The 17,187-nt window shown below is 44.3% G+C and overlaps 2 protein-coding genes across 7 annotated transcripts in view; both read left to right on the forward strand.

The window, feature by feature from the left end:
* Positions 1 to 354: 354 nt before the first annotated feature.
* Positions 355 to 7,362, forward strand: THG1L (tRNA-histidine guanylyltransferase 1 like). Its single transcript, XM_010970051.3, has 6 exons — positions 355 to 582; positions 1,537 to 1,713; positions 2,380 to 2,549; positions 3,316 to 3,404; positions 4,611 to 4,718; positions 5,851 to 7,362. Exons 1-6 carry the CDS (start codon positions 392 to 394, stop codon positions 6,010 to 6,012), a joined length of 897 nt encoding a protein of 298 aa, XP_010968353.2. The 5' UTR covers positions 355 to 391; the 3' UTR covers positions 6,013 to 7,362.
* Positions 7,363 to 9,005: 1,643 nt separating this feature from the next.
* The window catches only part of LSM11 (LSM11, U7 small nuclear RNA associated), a 770,662-nt gene continuing 762,480 nt past the window's right edge, over positions 9,006 to 17,187 (forward strand). For 3 of the 6 annotated variants that reach the window (XR_012505714.1, XR_012505713.1, XM_074361009.1), the window contains exons 1-3: positions 9,006 to 9,501; positions 14,838 to 14,977; positions 16,864 to 16,947. Coding sequence is in view for 3 of the 6 variants with exons in the window: in XM_074361009.1 (XP_074217110.1) it covers positions 9,051 to 9,501; positions 14,838 to 14,977; positions 16,864 to 16,947 (675 nt within the window). In the remaining 3 variants the exon portion in view is untranslated. The remainder of the gene's footprint in view (positions 9,502 to 14,837; positions 14,978 to 16,863; positions 16,948 to 17,187) is intronic. The other 3 variants (XR_012505712.1, XM_074361008.1, XM_074361010.1) reach the window with 2 other exon arrangements.

The raw sequence follows: 17,187 nt of genomic DNA on the forward strand, positions 1-17,187 counted from the left end.
ACAATGCTTCCACGGGGATAGGGGAGACTCAAAAGTGTTAATTTTCTTAATTACATTTTTTCGGTATATTCCACATTTTCTACAACAAATTAACACATGTAATTTAGAAAGGAAAAAAAAAACACACACACACAATTAAACCTTCAAACTTGGCCAGAAAGGATTTTTTTAGGCTTCGTGAAAGTGATTTGTTGCAGAACGTTAGGAGAAAGGCGAGCAGCCACGGGTAGTGCAAAGAATGGAACTCTCCTTCCAACCCGGAAAGTCGATTAGGAACTACAAGGAGAGGCGAGAGAAATACTGGCCTCCACTACGGCTAGAGCGGTCTTGAAAAAAGACACAGGAACTTCCGAGGGCGGGGCTTCTTCGTCCTTTCCTTTCCGTGGGGGAAATGAGGGCCGCTTGCAAACTGAAGGTTCGCGATAGCTTGGCCACCACTTCCGTCATTCTGAGACGGTTTCTGAAATTGGGAGCGACCATGGCAAAGAGCAAGTTCGAATACGTGCGGAACTTCGAGGCTGACGATACCTGCCTGGCCCACTGTTGGGTGGTGGTGCGGCTGGATGGCAGGAATTTCCATCGGTGAGCGACCTCGGGTCGGGGCTTCGTGGCGCACCAGCACTTTGCAGAAATCCAACAGCTCCGGTCACAGTTCATGGTTACCGGGGTAACGCGGCAGCCAATGAGCGCGCGGCATTGAGCATCACCCTTTGTGCTGGCTGCACTGTGTTCGAACCTGAGCTGGTCAGGGTAGTTAAATGAAACGGGGTGCTCACCTGGTGAGGAGCAGACCTGAGGTGCCCGTTAACAAGGCTCTGGTAGAAGATGTCACTTTTGGGCGCATTATTTCAGCTCTTCAGCCAATTGCCAAACTATTTTGTTGGGTTTTTGAGGAATGGCTGTTCAGCGGCCTGTTTAGGCCTTGCTGTGAGCAGCACTGTATAGTATGTTTTTGTTTCGTTATCACTATCAGGCTGCGTGGACTAGATTCAGGAGGGGGAAAGAGCCAGGGGAAAAAAGGTGTTAACAAAAAGATGGGCATTTAATTCTTAAAAAGTGCTACTTTAGAGGGGGAGGGTATAGCTCAGTGGTAGAGCGCATGCCTAGCAAGCACGAGGTCCTGGGTTCAATCCCCAGTACCTCCATGAAAAAAAAAAGTAAATAAATTTTAAAAAGTGCTACTTTAATAATGATTATTGTAATTAACATGTATTGAACACTTCCAAGGAGCTGGGCATAGTTGTATTTGTTGTCTCCCTGATTATCTTCAGGACCATCCTATGAAGTAAAGACACTTTGTCCCCACTTCACAGCATGGAGAATGAAAACAGCATTTATCTCCCTTTTTCTCAGTTGGTCAGAGCAAGAAAAAAACTTGAGTACTTAACAAAAGGGATCAGGTTGTGGCTAGTGGAATTTCTGAACTCAGCACTTTTGCAGTATCTTCCTCTTTTAACACTCCCTTTGATCTGTGGTGTTAATGACCAACTCTCTTCCATCCATGTCCTTTTTCCCTCTTCTCTTTCCCCTACGAAGGTTTGCTGAGAAGCACAACTTCGCAAAACCTAATGACAGCCGTGCTCTGCACCTAATGACCAAGTGTGCCCAAACTGTAATGGAAGAACTGGAGGATATTGTGATTGCATATGGACAGAGTGATGAGTACAGCTTTGTGTTCAAGCGGAAAAGTAACTGGTTTAAAAGAAGAGCCAGGTAAAATTCTGTGGTGTACCTCCTTCAGAATATTTCCTACCAGCATTTGGTTTCTGCTTATCTTAATCACAGACTAAAAGACTGCAGTATTTGCAACTGCAGGATGTATGTGTATAATATGGTAGACTGTTGTACTTCCATCTGGTATCTGGGCCTTCTGTATGCCTCTTTATCTGATTCTTTCCCTCCATTCCTCATCACCTTAGCTTCTAGATTGATCTGGCATTGAACATTAAGACTAGATACAGAGACTAAACTTTTAATTTAAGGAGAACCGCAGTACAAAATAGATCTGATATTTGCCTTGGCAGTATAATGAAACTCCCAGGAAACAAATCATATAGTGAATTGGTAAGTTTTTAAAACAATGGCTTCCCTCCCAAGACTGAGGGGAAAAAAACCTTCTTTAACCATAAGTTCACATCACACCCTACAGAGAAAAGTTTGGTATTAGCAGATTACTTACAGGACTAAAAGGAGAGACAAGCTGCATTTCAGATGTGTAACTGAACTATTAAGAGTTTTTCTTGGCCCAATGCATCTTATCTCTTGGTTTGCTGGACACTTTGTGTAATCTCTCCGTTACACTCACAGACCCTGTCATGGTGTTGAGTTAATGTCATGTATTTTCTCTTTTCTTGCTCCACCCAACGTGCCTTTTGCAAGTAAGTTCATGACTCTCGTGGTCTCACAGTTCGCCTCCAGCTATGTCTTTTATTGGCGGAATTACTTTGGGGACCAGCCCCTTCTGTATCCCCCCGGCTTTGATGGAAGAGTCGTGGTGTATCCTAGCAACCAGACATTAAAGGACTACCTCAGCTGGCGGCAAGCAGATTGTAAGTGAAACCAAATTAACAGATGTAATTAAACCGCTAATTCCATGTATTAGAGGTGGTGGTCTTACACTGTTTTGGCTCATGTGTATTTTGTTTGGAATGCAGTACTTCAAGTTTTTTTAATTAGTTGAAAATACTTGAAAAATTGGGAGATTTTAAGTAAATACTCCCTATATCTAGCTTTTTTTGGAAAAATCAGAAGACCTGTCAATCCTAGGTCTATTCCCACTGAGTAATGGACAGAACCTGTGCAGTGACTGTGGCCTTTATAGACACATAATACATGAACCCAGGAGCCAGTGTGTCAGGGTCTGTACCATTCCCTCCTGTTCCTCTGGGGTCACCTGCTTTGCTTTACACATGTGTGTTTGTGCTGGCCTCAGTGCGTGTCGTGGCCCTTGTGTACATGACTATATTGAAATGTTTGTGAGACCCCTTTGGTGTGTCTTGATTTTGCCAAAAGAACTGGGAAAGAGATGGGAATAATATAAATCAAGTAACTTTGAAAGTATTCCTTGGCTTAATGCACAATATAACAGATTTGTGTAAAGCACAACTGAAATGACAGGATAAAACTGTTAAGAAATCAGGTTTTTTTCTGCTTGACCACTTCCCCTCATGTTCAGTGTATATGGCTTTGGGCAAGTAACTAAATGTCTCTAAAGTCTCTTTAAAGAGGAGACAGGCAGGGCTCCAGGACTCTTCGAAGGGTGAATACTGAACAGATTCTGTATACGTACCCAGTGCTATTCTGTTTTCCTTACAGGTCACATCAATAACCTTTATAATACAGTTTTCTGGGCACTTGTACAGCAGTCTGGACTAACACCAGTACAAGCCCAAAGGAGATTACAGGTATAAAGGTCTTACTGCATTAATACTTAACTGGGGACAGTTTATTGTACACTCCCCCATGATATCTTGCCTTCCTTTTAAGCTCCAAATTTTTATAGCTTTGTTTCAAAAGGATTTAAGATCACACCTGAAGCAGCTCTGCTGCTTGCTTGCTTTGTGACTGTGGATAAGCTACTACTTCTCCCTGAGTTTCAGTGTCCTCAGCTGGAAAGTGGAATCGGTGACACTGGCTGTGCACTCCCACGTGGTAATGCTTGCCTGGACCTGGGTATCGGCTGCCCTCTTTATCTAGGGCATGAACTCTTCTGTTTTGTCAGTCCCACCTGGCCTCTTCAGTCCCATTCCCTGCTGTAAGCCTGGCATTTCTTAGGTTTTTGACCCCTATGTATAACTAGGTGTTCAGGCTCTGGGGGTCAAATAATTGTTCTCAGATACTTCCATTTAATTTTATCCTCTTTGCCTCAGTTCTTTATAGGTAAAATGTGGAAAATAATAGTTCCTACCTCACAGGTTTATGGTGAGAATTAAATGGCATGATGAATGTAAAACACATAGGCGAGTACAAAGCACACTGCAGGGACTTAATAAACACTGGCTTTTGTTATTAGATGACCATGGTACTTGTAGGATAACGGATCTGAAATGAGATGATGTGTTGTAACAGCTCCTAATACAGTGCCTGGTACATTATAATGACTCAGTAAATGGTCGTCATTGTTAACAATAATGGTGAAGACGTATATATAGCAATAACAGGAAGGCTGATGGACCTGGCCAGTTTGGGAACGCCGAGTTTAGATTTTGATTCTTGTAAGAATAAGAGCACATTCAGTCTTGGGCAATTTATATTCTCTTTCTGAGCTTCATAACTCTCATCTCCAAAATGGAGATGGTTGTGAGGGTCAAAGAAGAAGATATGCATGAAGTATCTCATACAGAATCGATACTCTTCCTGTTCGTTCCTCTCACCCCATCACAGTGGTGACTTTTAAAGCCAGTGATTTTAGGAGAATTTTAGGAATTTTGACATTTAAGTAAGATTTGAACTGCTCTTAAAATGAAAATTAATATCTATGCAGCGTTCGATAAAACGCTTCCACCTCTTGATCTGTTTGTGGAACTTTCGATAGAGACTGGGATGGATAGATGGGGTCAAGGGGGAGGGAAGACCTACAAAGCTCTTTCTGTCTGTTTTCTTTTCTTCAGGGAACTGTCACAGCAGACAAGAATGAGATTTTATTTTCTGAATTCAACATCAACTACAATAACGAGCCCGTGATGTATAGAAAGGGGACTGTGTTGCTGTGGCAGAAGGTAATGCTGCTATGTACGAAGGCGATGGGGGTCAGAAGCAGCCTGTGCCCGTCCCAGGCTCTGTCTTGCCTGCTGCCTGTTTGCTGATGTGACTCCAGTTGCTAGCACGAATTAGACCCTTTCTAAAACGAGACGCTCTAGATTATTATTTTGGATGCTTGCTTTGTCTGTTTGTCAGTGAACTTTGTGACCTCAACTCTCCCCTTCTGTAAGTAGAATCACAGAATTTTAGAAATTAGGACACTTATTTTTCTGTGTCATAAGCTCTCCCCACATCTAATCAAACCCCTTGAAACAGGTACAGTGCAGCTGTGAGGATTTTTGCATTCAGAGAACATTTAAAAAATACTTTCTCCCACACTGGATAATTCCATTAAATGGTCCATCCATCCTGTGAGAATTGTAATCTGAGGCACTGATGTCGTTTATGAGGGTTCTGTCCCTTGCAGAATGTTCAAGAGATTCCCCAGACATTCATACGTAATATTCTGTAATAAGCCTATGCGTTGACCTAAATTTTTAATTCTACCAGTATTTTCTCTCTGCCAGCTCCTGGGCATAATAATGTCTGTAAATTTATTTCCTTCTGTCTAAAGTAGTTTCTTCTGAGATGAATGTTTTCAAGTATTAAGGGGTACCCTGAGAGCTAGGTATCCCACTGGCAACTTCAGCTCTTTTATTAGTAATTTTTAAACATATTTGTTCTTTGGCACAGTCTTGGATACTTCTTAATGCAGATGGGAGAGCAGAAATATCTTTTTTTTCTCCCCTTAACAGAGGCCCTGGGGATTGAACTGAGGACCTTGTGCACACCAAGCACACATTCTACCACTGAGCTATACTTCCCTCCCCCAGAAATGTCTTTAATTCTATGATTATTGCCAACAAGGAGCATGAAATCCCTCCTTTGTTCTTAAGATCTCCTTTCAGGATATAGCAACATGACTTTTAAAGTATTTTTAGTTGTAAAGAAATTCATGTATGGTGAGATACGTGTGTGTGTATCTGTATGCGTGAAAAATAGTATGTCAGAAGTATATAAAGTAAAAAAGCCAGCTACACCCACATCTCCCTTTTCTCTCCCAAACCCACTCTCTACTTAACAGTGTCAACATTTTAATTACACATGTAGGTGGATGAAGTCACGACAAAAGAAGTTAAGCTGCCAGCAGAAGTGGAAGGAGAACAGAAGTTGGTGACCCGGACCAGGACAAAGCCGGCGCCCTTACACTGCGACGTCATCGGGGACGCTTTCTGGAAGGAGCATCCAGAGATCCTGGATGAAGACAGCTGACCCTTTACTTTTCAGTCCTGGTTTTGCTCGACCATGCAGGGCCCCCCCAAATCTCCTGGCCGTAGGCGGCCCTGGCATCTGTGCCACCCAGAACAGTGTCCTGGGAGTGGCGTGACTCTGGTTGGGAGGGGAATGGGGAAAGAAGGGATGGGTGTGGGTGGTGTATCATGTTCTGTCTTAAGTAGAACACCTTTTTTGCGGTGTCGAAACGTGGTTCCTTTGATAGAAGTGCATTTTTTTAAAAATCGTGGTACTATTTTTATAAAGCAAGAACTATTTTATCCCTTGCAGAATGAATCATTTTTAGATTGTGGCATAAGTCTTATAAAAACCCGTGAAGCTCTTTTCACCTGTGATAGAAGATGAGCCCAAGCTTTACTTTCGCCCACCTGTTCTTAACTGGAGAACCCCGTGCCCTTGATAACCTCACCTTTCCCACCCATCCGCTTGCATTTATCTTTGGCAGACATGGGGTTAATATGGGTTGTTGCCTGCCTAATGGCCATGAATCCAGGAATTCCAGGGCAAACTCGGGGTTTTGTGCCAGTCTCCAGGTTGGCTACTTGGGCTGAACAAATGAGTCGTAGTTTGGATGTCCTTGTGTAAACATCCCGTAGATTGATTTTGTGGTGCTGTCAGCATCCTCAGCCTCTTGCCAGGGGCAGTGATTCCAAGGCCACTTACCTCTTTCTAAGAAGAAATAGAATTATGTGTCTATATGAGAGAGAAACGTGACAATGAATGTGGAGGAAGAAACATTTACTCTGTGTCCTCAGGATACTTCAGTTTTAAAAAGTCACCTTCCTGTTGGACTTCCTGAAAAAGATTCTCAGGTGGCCTATATCATCAGAACAGTGGCATTTGAACTGGAGAGTAGAGGGGCCAACATTCCCCTCGGGGGCACAATGGCAGCTGTCAAAGGAGTCCTAATAGTTCACCTGCCAGCGGAGCTGGGTGGGGAGCAGCAGGAATTGCGTGTTGCCAAGCTTTTGGCCTCTGAAGAGGGGAGGCGGTGGAGATGGGAGGTGAGAGAACCCACATTTCCTCTTGCCCACATTCCATATTTTAGAGGGAAAAGATTAATTTGGCTCTGTAAAGAATTAATTAAGAGACAGCCCACATCCCAGTGCCTGGTCTTGCATTGTAGAATTTACAGCCAAGGAGAAAATGTATTTTTGACGGGGCAACGGCTGGTCTCATCCCTCACTAATTGACACCCCATCTGTCCATGCCTTTTTTTCCCTTCCCCTTCTCTTCGCTCCACAGGAATAGGAGGCATGGCTCATGTTTGGTCATTGATAAAATTTCTTTGAGAGAAAAAAAATAAAGGTTTCAACTCCCTTGGCCTAATTTTTCTCTTTTTTCATACAAATGCAGTATGAGTCCAACTTCCGTGTGTGTTTTTACATAAGCCAGGATCACATCTGTCATCACAGCGGTGGTTCACAGACTTCTGGATGCAAAAAATTTACTTGAAATCCTTGTTTAAAACGCTAGTTCCAACCTCTCCCCATGATTTGGGGGTTCAAAGGCTTTTGACGTATATGGTCTTCAGTATATCACACTTCAGGTAACAAGGCCCAAATAGTCTAATACCTAGACTGTGATACACCTAGACCAGTATACCTAGATACACAGGGATAGGCCAAGTAAGGCAGTGAGAATGTAGCACTTGATTGGCAAATGTAAGTAAATGGCAAGTAAATTTACAGAATTTTAAAGCAAAACAAATACAAATAAGTATTAATGCACATTTTCAAGACAACCACCCAAGGAAGGTTTGTGCTTTCTGTGGGTGCTGTGTGATATTACAGGGGCTATCACTCGATTTTGCTGTACGGTGGAGGGGCATGCACGTATTCCTTGAATCCCCAGCAGTTAGCAGGCTTGAGGTTTGTGTTGGGGCAGGGGGTTTTGAGCAAAGGAATAAGCCTAGGTTTAATATTTATGCCATAATTAAACCTATTATGTAGTGCTATTAGAAGCATTATTGGATGGTTTTTATCTTTATTTTGCAGCATGTATTCATCCTAAAGTATACTTCACAGTTGCATATTAATTTTCATCCTGCTGTCTAAGGTAGAGAATAGAATTCTTTCAGGTTTCCTTTCCAAATCTTAAAAAGCAACTTGTATAGAATTAATACCAGTTGATAGCAATTTGGGGGAGTGGTGGCGGTTAGGAAGGTGATTTGTGTGGCCTGCAGGTAAATGGAAACATCTTGGCTCTGCTGGGTGAGGGGATAATGTCTGGGCCTTTGGTACAGACTATCATTTCAATATCAAAACACAAAAAATGTTTTGCTGAACAGAGGCCCTGAAGTACAACCAGGTTTTGTAAAACCTCCATCAACCTGTCCTCCAACTGCAGGATCCTGGTTTCCTCCAGGTGTACGGCAATGCTTAGAAAACCAGTGATAGTGGATTTTCCTTAATACTAGCGTCTTTCTGGTGTAGGTGTAGATTTCTTTTTGCATACGGTGTAGGAAATTGAGGACTATGATCCACCCGTCCTTCAGTTTCATTGTACACTTTAGTATAAGCTAACATTCATAGAGCATTTATTATGCTCTTTACATGCAGTTATATTTTCATTCTTCGGACAATTCTACCATATTTCAGATGAGAATGTAAAGACCCAGAGGGGCTAACTAAGCATGATTATCTTGCTTTCATGCAAATTGGAATAGTATTTGCCAGAGTTCTTCCCACAGCTTCCCGCCAGCTCGAGCAGACTGCCGTTCCAGAGAGCAGAGAAACGCCTGGGGAGCTTGTTAGAATGACAGTCGGGGAATCATGACTATTAACGAACACCCCAAATAATAATGACATAGATGGGGAAATATCCCGTTAAGGCAGGTGCACCGGCCCCCGGGCCGCTGAGGCGGTGCGCCACGCCCACGGCGGCACAGAGCGCGGGCGCATGCTGCCCTCAGGCGGCCACGCCGGCGCAGTGCGACCCCACGCCGCGGCTGCGCAGTGCCGCCCTCTGGCGGCCCCGCTCCTTCCCATCGGCCTCGGCTTGCGGGCCTTTCAAACATGGAGGAGCGGGATCGGGGGGCGAGGTCGGCTCGCGCCGGGAGCCCCGCGCGGCCGCCCAGCCCGCGTCTGGATGTCAGCTCTGACAGCTTCGACCCGCTGCTGGCCCTGTACGCGCCCCGCCTGCCTCCCATCCCCTACCCCAATGCGCCCTGTTTCAACAACCTGGCCCAGTACGAGAGCTTCCTCAGGACCGGAGTCCGGGGCGGCGGGCGCGGGCGGGCGCGGGGCGCGGCCGCGGGCTCGGGGGCTCCAGCCACCGCCGCCGCCGCCGGGCCCTCGGGCAGGACCCGCCGCCGCCAGGACGCCCCCGTCCCGGACCCCGAGCGCATCCAGCGCCTCCGCCGCCTCATGGTGGTCAAGGAGGACGGGGACGGGGCCTCCGGGGCGCGGCGGCGGGGTCCGGGTCGGAGCAGGAAGAAGCCGCGCAACGTGCTCACGAGAATGCCCTGTGAGTCCCGCGGGCGGGCGGGGGTGGGGGGCTGTCCCGGGCGGCAGTCCGGAAGGTGGTGGCCGGGGCGGGGGTGTAGGGGGCGGGCGCGCGCCGGGGGATAGCGGCTTGGCGCGGGTCTGCGTGTGGCAGGGGGAGGGTCTAGTGAGGGCTGAACAGATAGTCAGCGACGGTGGGGAGGTTCTGCTGGAGTAATGTGCGTGATGGGGGCGTGGGGAGGGTCGTCTGAGTAATGAAGGGTCTGCACGAGCCGTGGAGGGAAGTGGTAAGGCTGTAGAGGTAATAAATAGCCTTGGCGAGAGTCTGCGTGGATAACATGTGCAGGTTCGTGAAGGTGTTGGGGTCCACTGAAGTGGCTACAGAGGTGATGAATAGCCTGTGGAAAGGATCTGCCGGAGTGTTGGAGGGTCTGGAGAGGTGTTGGGCCTGGAAACCAGACATCACAGAGAGGGTTTGCAGAGGCAGGCGATAAAGAGGTCTTGGGACCACACACGGTAGGGGAGGGGGAGGCACAACCGGTTTTAGGAGAGGGAGAGTGATCAGTGAGGTTTGGGGATGATGGGATGGTGTGTAAGATCTATTCATATAGCACAGGGAACATAATCTCTTTGACCCCTGCACTTTAAGTGACAGCTCGTTCTTGGTGCTGTAAGCAGGAGGAGGGCTGCAGGATCTTGATATACATATATTTACATTAGCAAGTCACAAGTGCTGGAGTGCAGCAGGCACAAAATGCCGCTGAAACAGACACTGTTTTATAGCCGCTCTGCCAGGCTAGGTACAGGACTTGTCTGTCTGTCAGGCTCATATTACCATATGCACAGGTTAATTTCAGTTCTGAAGGTGTAAATGGCACAAGGGAATTTCTTGCAGCCTCCTAATAGATCCTTAGAGTAAAGCTGTAAACAGCAGAGGCTGCTAATGTGCGAGTTAGGTCTTGTGTAAATGGAATAAAAACAGCCCAGGGTTATATCTTTTGTCATCTGGCAAGCAGTTCTGACATCTCCCCCGTGAACACAATGACCTACTTAGCCATTCAAAGCATCTGTATCCTGATGGCTGAACTGTGGCATTATTAAATCACTCCTTTGGAATGGAGAGTTGTGCTAAGCAAAGGAGTATTTTCTTTCGTTCCTAGAAATGTGTTTATTAAGAGAAACATCCTGAAAAGCTGAATGCTGTTAGGGTGACTTACTGTGCCGGAGCATCCCTAAGCTACCCCAGGTTGCTTGCTCAGCAGTGGCACAAAGATAAATTATGCATGTTCCTAAATTAAGAGCATTTGGGGCGACCTTATTTTGCCCATATTTTTTGCCACTATCAGATCTTTGAAATGCACCCTAGGTCTCAGATTGTAACATCTTATTTTCATTTTGACAATTATTGCTTTGCTTCCAAGATTTTTAAGAGAAAAATATTTCTATGTGGTGGATGATTTTGGCTTTACCTGTGGAACACTTGGCTCTATTGCTAGTATGACGAAATGTGAAGGCCACAGTGAAATATATGCCAGGAACCTAAGTTGCAGAATGTGCCCTAGGCACTGAAAATTTTAATCACACTCCTGGAAACAGTTGGGTGTACATGGTAGAGACGAGTAGGTACCACAAAGAGTTGGTGACCTTCAGAAAGCAAAAACAGAAGCATGGGTGAGGATTAGATTTATTCAAGAAGAGTTCATATAAGAGGTCAGCTTTAGATCTTGAAGTTAAGGTTGACGACAACAGTAATTATATAAAAATCAGGCTATTGAGGTATAATTTACTATAACCAGATTCATTCTTTTAAAGTGATTTTTGACAAGTGTAGAGTTGCAATATCACCACCACAAGCAACACACAGAACACATCCATGATCGCAGAGTTTCCTCATGTCCCTTTGTAGTCAGTTCACGGTAATTTTATTGGTAATTATAGCTACTGTTATTGAGCCAATATGTGCTATACACAGTGTTAAGCTCTTTAAATGCATTATATCTCATTGTACCCTCGGATACTACTTGATAAACAAGGAAACTGAGGCTCACTGAGCTCAGTTACTTGCCTCGCATCACATAACTAGTTAGCCTGCAGTGAGTCCTGGATTGTCCAATGTGCTTAACGATTATGCTAGTCTCAGGAGAGGAAGAGTACTGATGTTTCCTTGCTGCTTTTTGGTGGGTGGAGGTTGCTACATATGTGGTTTGTGTCCAGAGCAATGAGGAGTGAATCTGGGTCCAGAGAGGGATTTGTTGCCAGAATGCTTTGAAGACCAGAGAGTTTCTCCTTGACTTTGTTATGATAGAGTGGAACCATGGTGTATATTTGTAAGCAGAAGCCTTTGTACGGCAAATGTTTCTAATAGCCGAGTTTCTAGGGGTAACGTGTATTTGGGGAGGCAGAGTAGATCACAGACTCGGGGTTGATTGCCTTGGTTTGAAGACTGGCTCCTCCACTTCCCAGCTGTTTTGCTTTAGGCAAGTTACCTCAACTCCCTGGGGCCTCAGTTTCCTCATAGGTGAAGTGAGGGCAATAAGAGAACCTAGCTGTAGCTGTGACATTTAAATTAGTTAACATTTAAAGGCTAACAATTACGATGTCCCCTAGCATGTAGGGCAATTCTCATCAAGAGTATTAAATGCAACCGTGATTGCTGTGGGTGGTGGCTGTGGTTATTACTAGTTTTAGACTGTCATAATTAAAAGCCCCAGGTCACAATGCAGTATAACCTGCTGGAATAGACTGTTGGCTCAGCAGTTTACTAGGTAACTAAGTACCCTGGAGCGAACTATTTAAACCTTTCTGAGCCTCATTTTCCTCATCTGTTAAATGAGGTGAAACAGTAGTACCTGTGTGTTCGAGTTGTGAGGATTAAGTAAAATGATGCGTTTATAAGTTAACTTACACAGCGCCTGGCCGCGTACTGAGGGCTTGGTAACTGGTGGTAATGTTGGTGACAGTGATGATGATGACATTGATGTGGGAGGGGTGGGGAGCTAGGAGACCCTGGAAGTGAACCCATCATCTGATGAGGCTCTGAACTGTACTGTTGGTTGTGGGAAGAGAAAAGAAAAGGCAGGTCTTGATTATTGAGAACCTACTGTCTGAACTTTGTGATGGCTACTAACAGGGGGAAACAAGAGGGGTTTAAAATGGCCTGGATTTGGAAAGGTGTGGCCCAAGAGTAATGACAGTGGAGATGGAATTTGGAAGAATAACTTCTTCAAAAATAACTTCTTCAAAAATAAGGCATATATACACACACATATGCAAAATGAGGGCAAAAAATGTATATTTTTGTCATACTAAGCTTTGGAAGCCTGGCTCATATCTATTTGGGGTTTGTCACGGAGACTGCTGGGAAGAGCTTCAGAATGTGCCTCCTGATTCAGAGTGTGGGGCTCATTTTTCTCTTGGCGTTTTGCTCTGGTAGGTGGTACTAGCATTGTAGTTTTGATCATATAAGGAGAGAAATACTCCCTGGAATAACACCTTATCAAATCTTTGAAAATGAAAAGTCAAAGGTATAGACGTGAAGGTTGAAAATCTGAGTTTGCCGTTTGTTTAATTAGAATAAGAGACTGTTGTTAAGATTCTTGTCCTTTCTCTCTGATTTGGGGCTGCGTGGGGAGAAGTAGTGCCCCTGTTTCTTCCAAGTTAGGAACAAAGTAGTCTTTCTACTCTGTGGAAATATATATGTGTATGGTGGCGGGGTGGGGGAGCAGTGCATGTGTATGTGGAGAGGGGGTAATCTAGGCATTGTGATTAGTTTCTAAGAAATAGAATTAAAGAGACTTAGTCCTTACGTGAATCTAGAAGTTAACTAGTCTAACCTCATTTTATGAATGAGGAAACTTGGACTTGCAGAAAAAAAGTTGCTCACCAAGGTCACACAACTAGTTATAATGACCTAAAAATTGTTTACAATGCTTGATTGAACACTGTCTACAGCACGTGTCTGGATATATGTACATACACACACCTTTCTATATCAGAGGTTCAAAGAATTTTAAAATATGGCTGGAGGAGAGAGAGATGATGGAGGTCAGACTAGATTCTCATTTCTTTTTCCAAGGCCACTGTTTCTGTCACTCTGCCTCCAACTGTGTCTTCCTGCTGAATCTTCAGTCTGACAAGCTCCTACTTCTCATCTGCTAACTTAATCCAAGAATATTTTCTTTTATTAATTTATCACTGCCATCATTTATAAACCAACTCATGAGTGAGGCATAAGGAGGTTAAGAGTAACCAACCTTAGTTACGCAGATTGAAAATTAAATCTTTTATGTATCTAAAGGCCCTTATTCAGGAAAACCTCCAGAATAACTTCCCAGAAGTTGTTCTCTGTTATGTTACTAGAAACGAAACAGAAAACTTTTGTTTGTTTACTATCAGTGGCAATAATCTCCAAAGAATTTTGCCTTGCAAACTTGCAAAAAGACTGCGACTGTGTATTTGTGAGTGTGTTGTCTGTATGTGGTTTTCTTTAGGGAGGTTTTCTGTAGTATAGCTAGCATATTGTGAAGGTTAAGTTAACATGAAATAATAAAAATAAAATTCATCCTTGCTCCCAAGCTTTGAAAACAAGTATCCATCATAGAAAAAGCTGCAGTTTATAATCCCAGCCTTTGTCCCATGAATCGTCATACTGTTCTTTTTACGTGATGCTTATCAGCAATCTCCTAAGAGTAAGATGCTCAGCAGGTGCCTTTCACCAGCGAGGCTTGGAATACAGTCAGGCCTGCTCCTCCTAGTGCAGCGATGATGGACACTGAAACACTGGTGGCCCCAGAGAGCTCATGCATGGAGTAGCTCAGACTGGGGCGCCAAAGGGCCATTCTCTCTTAGATGACTGCATGTGTTGAAGGGCAGATGAGGCACACGGTTCATTTCCTTTAAACATATGACCACGGTTTTTAGTTCTTTGGAAAGCTCAAGCTTGCTTGCCGTTCATGGGATTTATCTGAGAAAAATTGTCTCAACAAAGCATAAAACTGAGAAGAACCTAACTGCTGAAGTGTGCGTTTAATATAGTATTTCCTTTTTGCCCCCCCCAAATTTTTAAACAATGGTGTCTCTTAGAATCAGTGACGTTATAGAATCTAGAACATAGAGTTTGTGAAATATCTGGGTGATGGCCGTACAGCTGAGTTCCCCACGTTCCGGGGAATCTTGTCTCGTTTCAGGGTGCGTGGCCTGTACTAACCACGTTGCCCATCGGGCCTTCTTGCTCCCACGGTGAGGTTGCCACTGCGACGTGTCGCCTTGCGTTGCTGGAGATGGCTGGGTGGTCTTGGTTGTTAATTCTGGGCGTGAGAGCAGATGTTCATGCTGTGCTGACCCTCCTTCTTGTTTCAGTGCATGAAGGCAGCCCTCTGGGTGAACTCCATCGTTGTATCCGGGAGGGGGTGAAGGTGAATGTTCACATCCGCACTTTCAAGGGACTTCGGGGCGTCTGTACAGGCTTCCTCGTTGCGTTTGACAAGTTCTGGAATATGGTAATTAAGCCTTCCTCAAGGGGCTGCAGAACCTCCTAGGGATTAAATCTTTTATGTATCTAAAGGCCCTTATTCAGGAAAACCTCCAGAATAACTTCCCAGAAGAACTAGAATCTTTGCACTCTCATGGGCAACAACAAAAAAGTGTTTTTATTGCCTTTCCTAAAGTCACGGGCTTTTAACTAGGGTGTTTTTGCCCATTCCTCCTTCCCAGGCATGTTTGGGAATGTCTAGGGACATTTTTTTGATTGTCACGACTATGGGATGGGGTGCTGCTGGCATCTAGAGGATAGAGGCCAGGGCTGTTGCTGCACATCCTGCAATACACAAGACAGCCCCCCAACAGCAAAGAATTATCTGGTCCAAAATATTATTAGTATCAGAGTTGAGAAATCTAGCCTTAAGGGATTTTAAACTTATTTTGTCGTTTAGTAATTTGGTATTGATTTCCTACCAACTATCCTTCATTTGAATTAAATATTTATTGACTTCCTACTTCGGCTGGGCACGGTGCTAAGTACAGTAATTTCAGAAAGGAACTTTCACTCTACAGATTTTGGAAAGACAGATGAGGATAGAGGTGAAGCAGGCATATTAATAAGCAGGACACTTGGCATAGTGTTTCCTTATGAAGGAGTGTACCACGTGCCCCGGCGTCCTAGAGGCTTACTGTCTGTTTACTAGACATTTGTAGGAGAGAAGGGGTATATCGTACCACAACTGTAATATGAGACAGTTAAAATGGGAGCCACCAGGGCTGTCTAGTGTTTCTTTCCATATGATCTTCCATTGCTAATTTTTCTTTTCCTTGTGCTCTGTCCCCGTCTGTGCATTCCTCTTGATGATAACAACAGTAGTTGCTAATGCTCACTGAGCCTGTGCTGTGTGCTGTGTGCTGTGTGCTGAAGGCTTCATATATATTATCTCAGTGGGTGAGCGTAGGTCTGTCACTCTTCCATTTCACAAGTGAAGAAATTGAGGCTAGCGATTTTGGAAGATTGATCCCAGAGCACACTTTTAGTAAGTGGGAGGACCATGACTTTATCCCAGGTTCTTTCTGGCCTTTGAGACCATGTTTTCAACCGTTATGGTGTTAGAAATCCTGGATTTGAATCCTAGCTTTACAACGTGGTGGCTGTGTGACTCTAGGCACACTTCTCTAAGCCTCAGTTTTCTCATTTCTAAAATGAAGGAGAAAAATACTTTATTATTATAATTTTACCTTTGAAGGGAAAGGCTTAAGAGAATCTATTTGATGACAGTGGTGGTAGTGTTAATACTATGAGCTTGTATTTGTAGGGTGATTCATACTTCTCAAAGTAATTTCTCATACATGATCTCATTTGTTGGTCTCTCAACAGCAAGAATTCACCAGCAACTCTGTGTGTAACCTTCATCAATGTGTATCAATTGCTGTCATAAGACATAGAAACTGAAAAGGAAAAAGAAGGAATAGACTAGTGTTTCTTAAAGTGTGGTCTGAGGTTGTCCTGCATCAGAACCATGGGGTTTCTGGTTATAACAGACAGTTCCTAGGATTCACCCCAGACCAATTGAATCAGAATGTGTAGGAGAGTAACCTTGGATCTGAATTTTAATAAGCTTCCTAGATATTCATGCTCCCAGAAATTTAAGAACCTCTACCTTGCATTTGTGAAGGCCCCTCAATATAAGAGAAACCCATCTTATGTGGTTAAAGCAGCTTGGAATTCCCACTCAGGGTGCCCGATATTACCATTTTTTTCTGCCCAAGAGCTGAGTCACCTGTTAAGTTTAGTTCTGCTACAATTAGATGTTATTCTGCCTTTTAAACTTTTTCCTGAAAGCTGTAAAAATAATATTTTTAACTTGGCCTGATTTTTCCCCTTTGGGCTGTTTTCCTCTAGGCACTTACTGATGTGGATGAGACCTACCGAAAGCCTGTTCTAGGCAAAGCATATGAACGGGACTCCTCACTGACCCTTACCAGGGTAAGCCGTTCCCTCGACTTCCTGAGTACCCAGCATGCCTTCACGCTTAGGAATTAAGGTCCCTGAGCCAGGGACCGGGGTTCCCTAGTGGGAAAGTCCTGTTGCTGTCAACCGGCTATGCCTGGACCAGCGTCTTCATTAGTCTCCCTTCTCATGCCCCCAGCGAACCTAAAATGCATCCATGTTTCTTACCTGCATATTGTCTGAGCAATAAGTTACCTCTTCTGAGGCTTAAAAGTC

The sequence above is a fragment of the Camelus bactrianus genome, chromosome 3 (genome assembly GCF_048773025.1).
Source record: "Camelus bactrianus isolate YW-2024 breed Bactrian camel chromosome 3, ASM4877302v1, whole genome shotgun sequence".
Classification (NCBI taxonomy): domain Eukaryota; kingdom Metazoa; phylum Chordata; class Mammalia; order Artiodactyla; family Camelidae; genus Camelus; species Camelus bactrianus.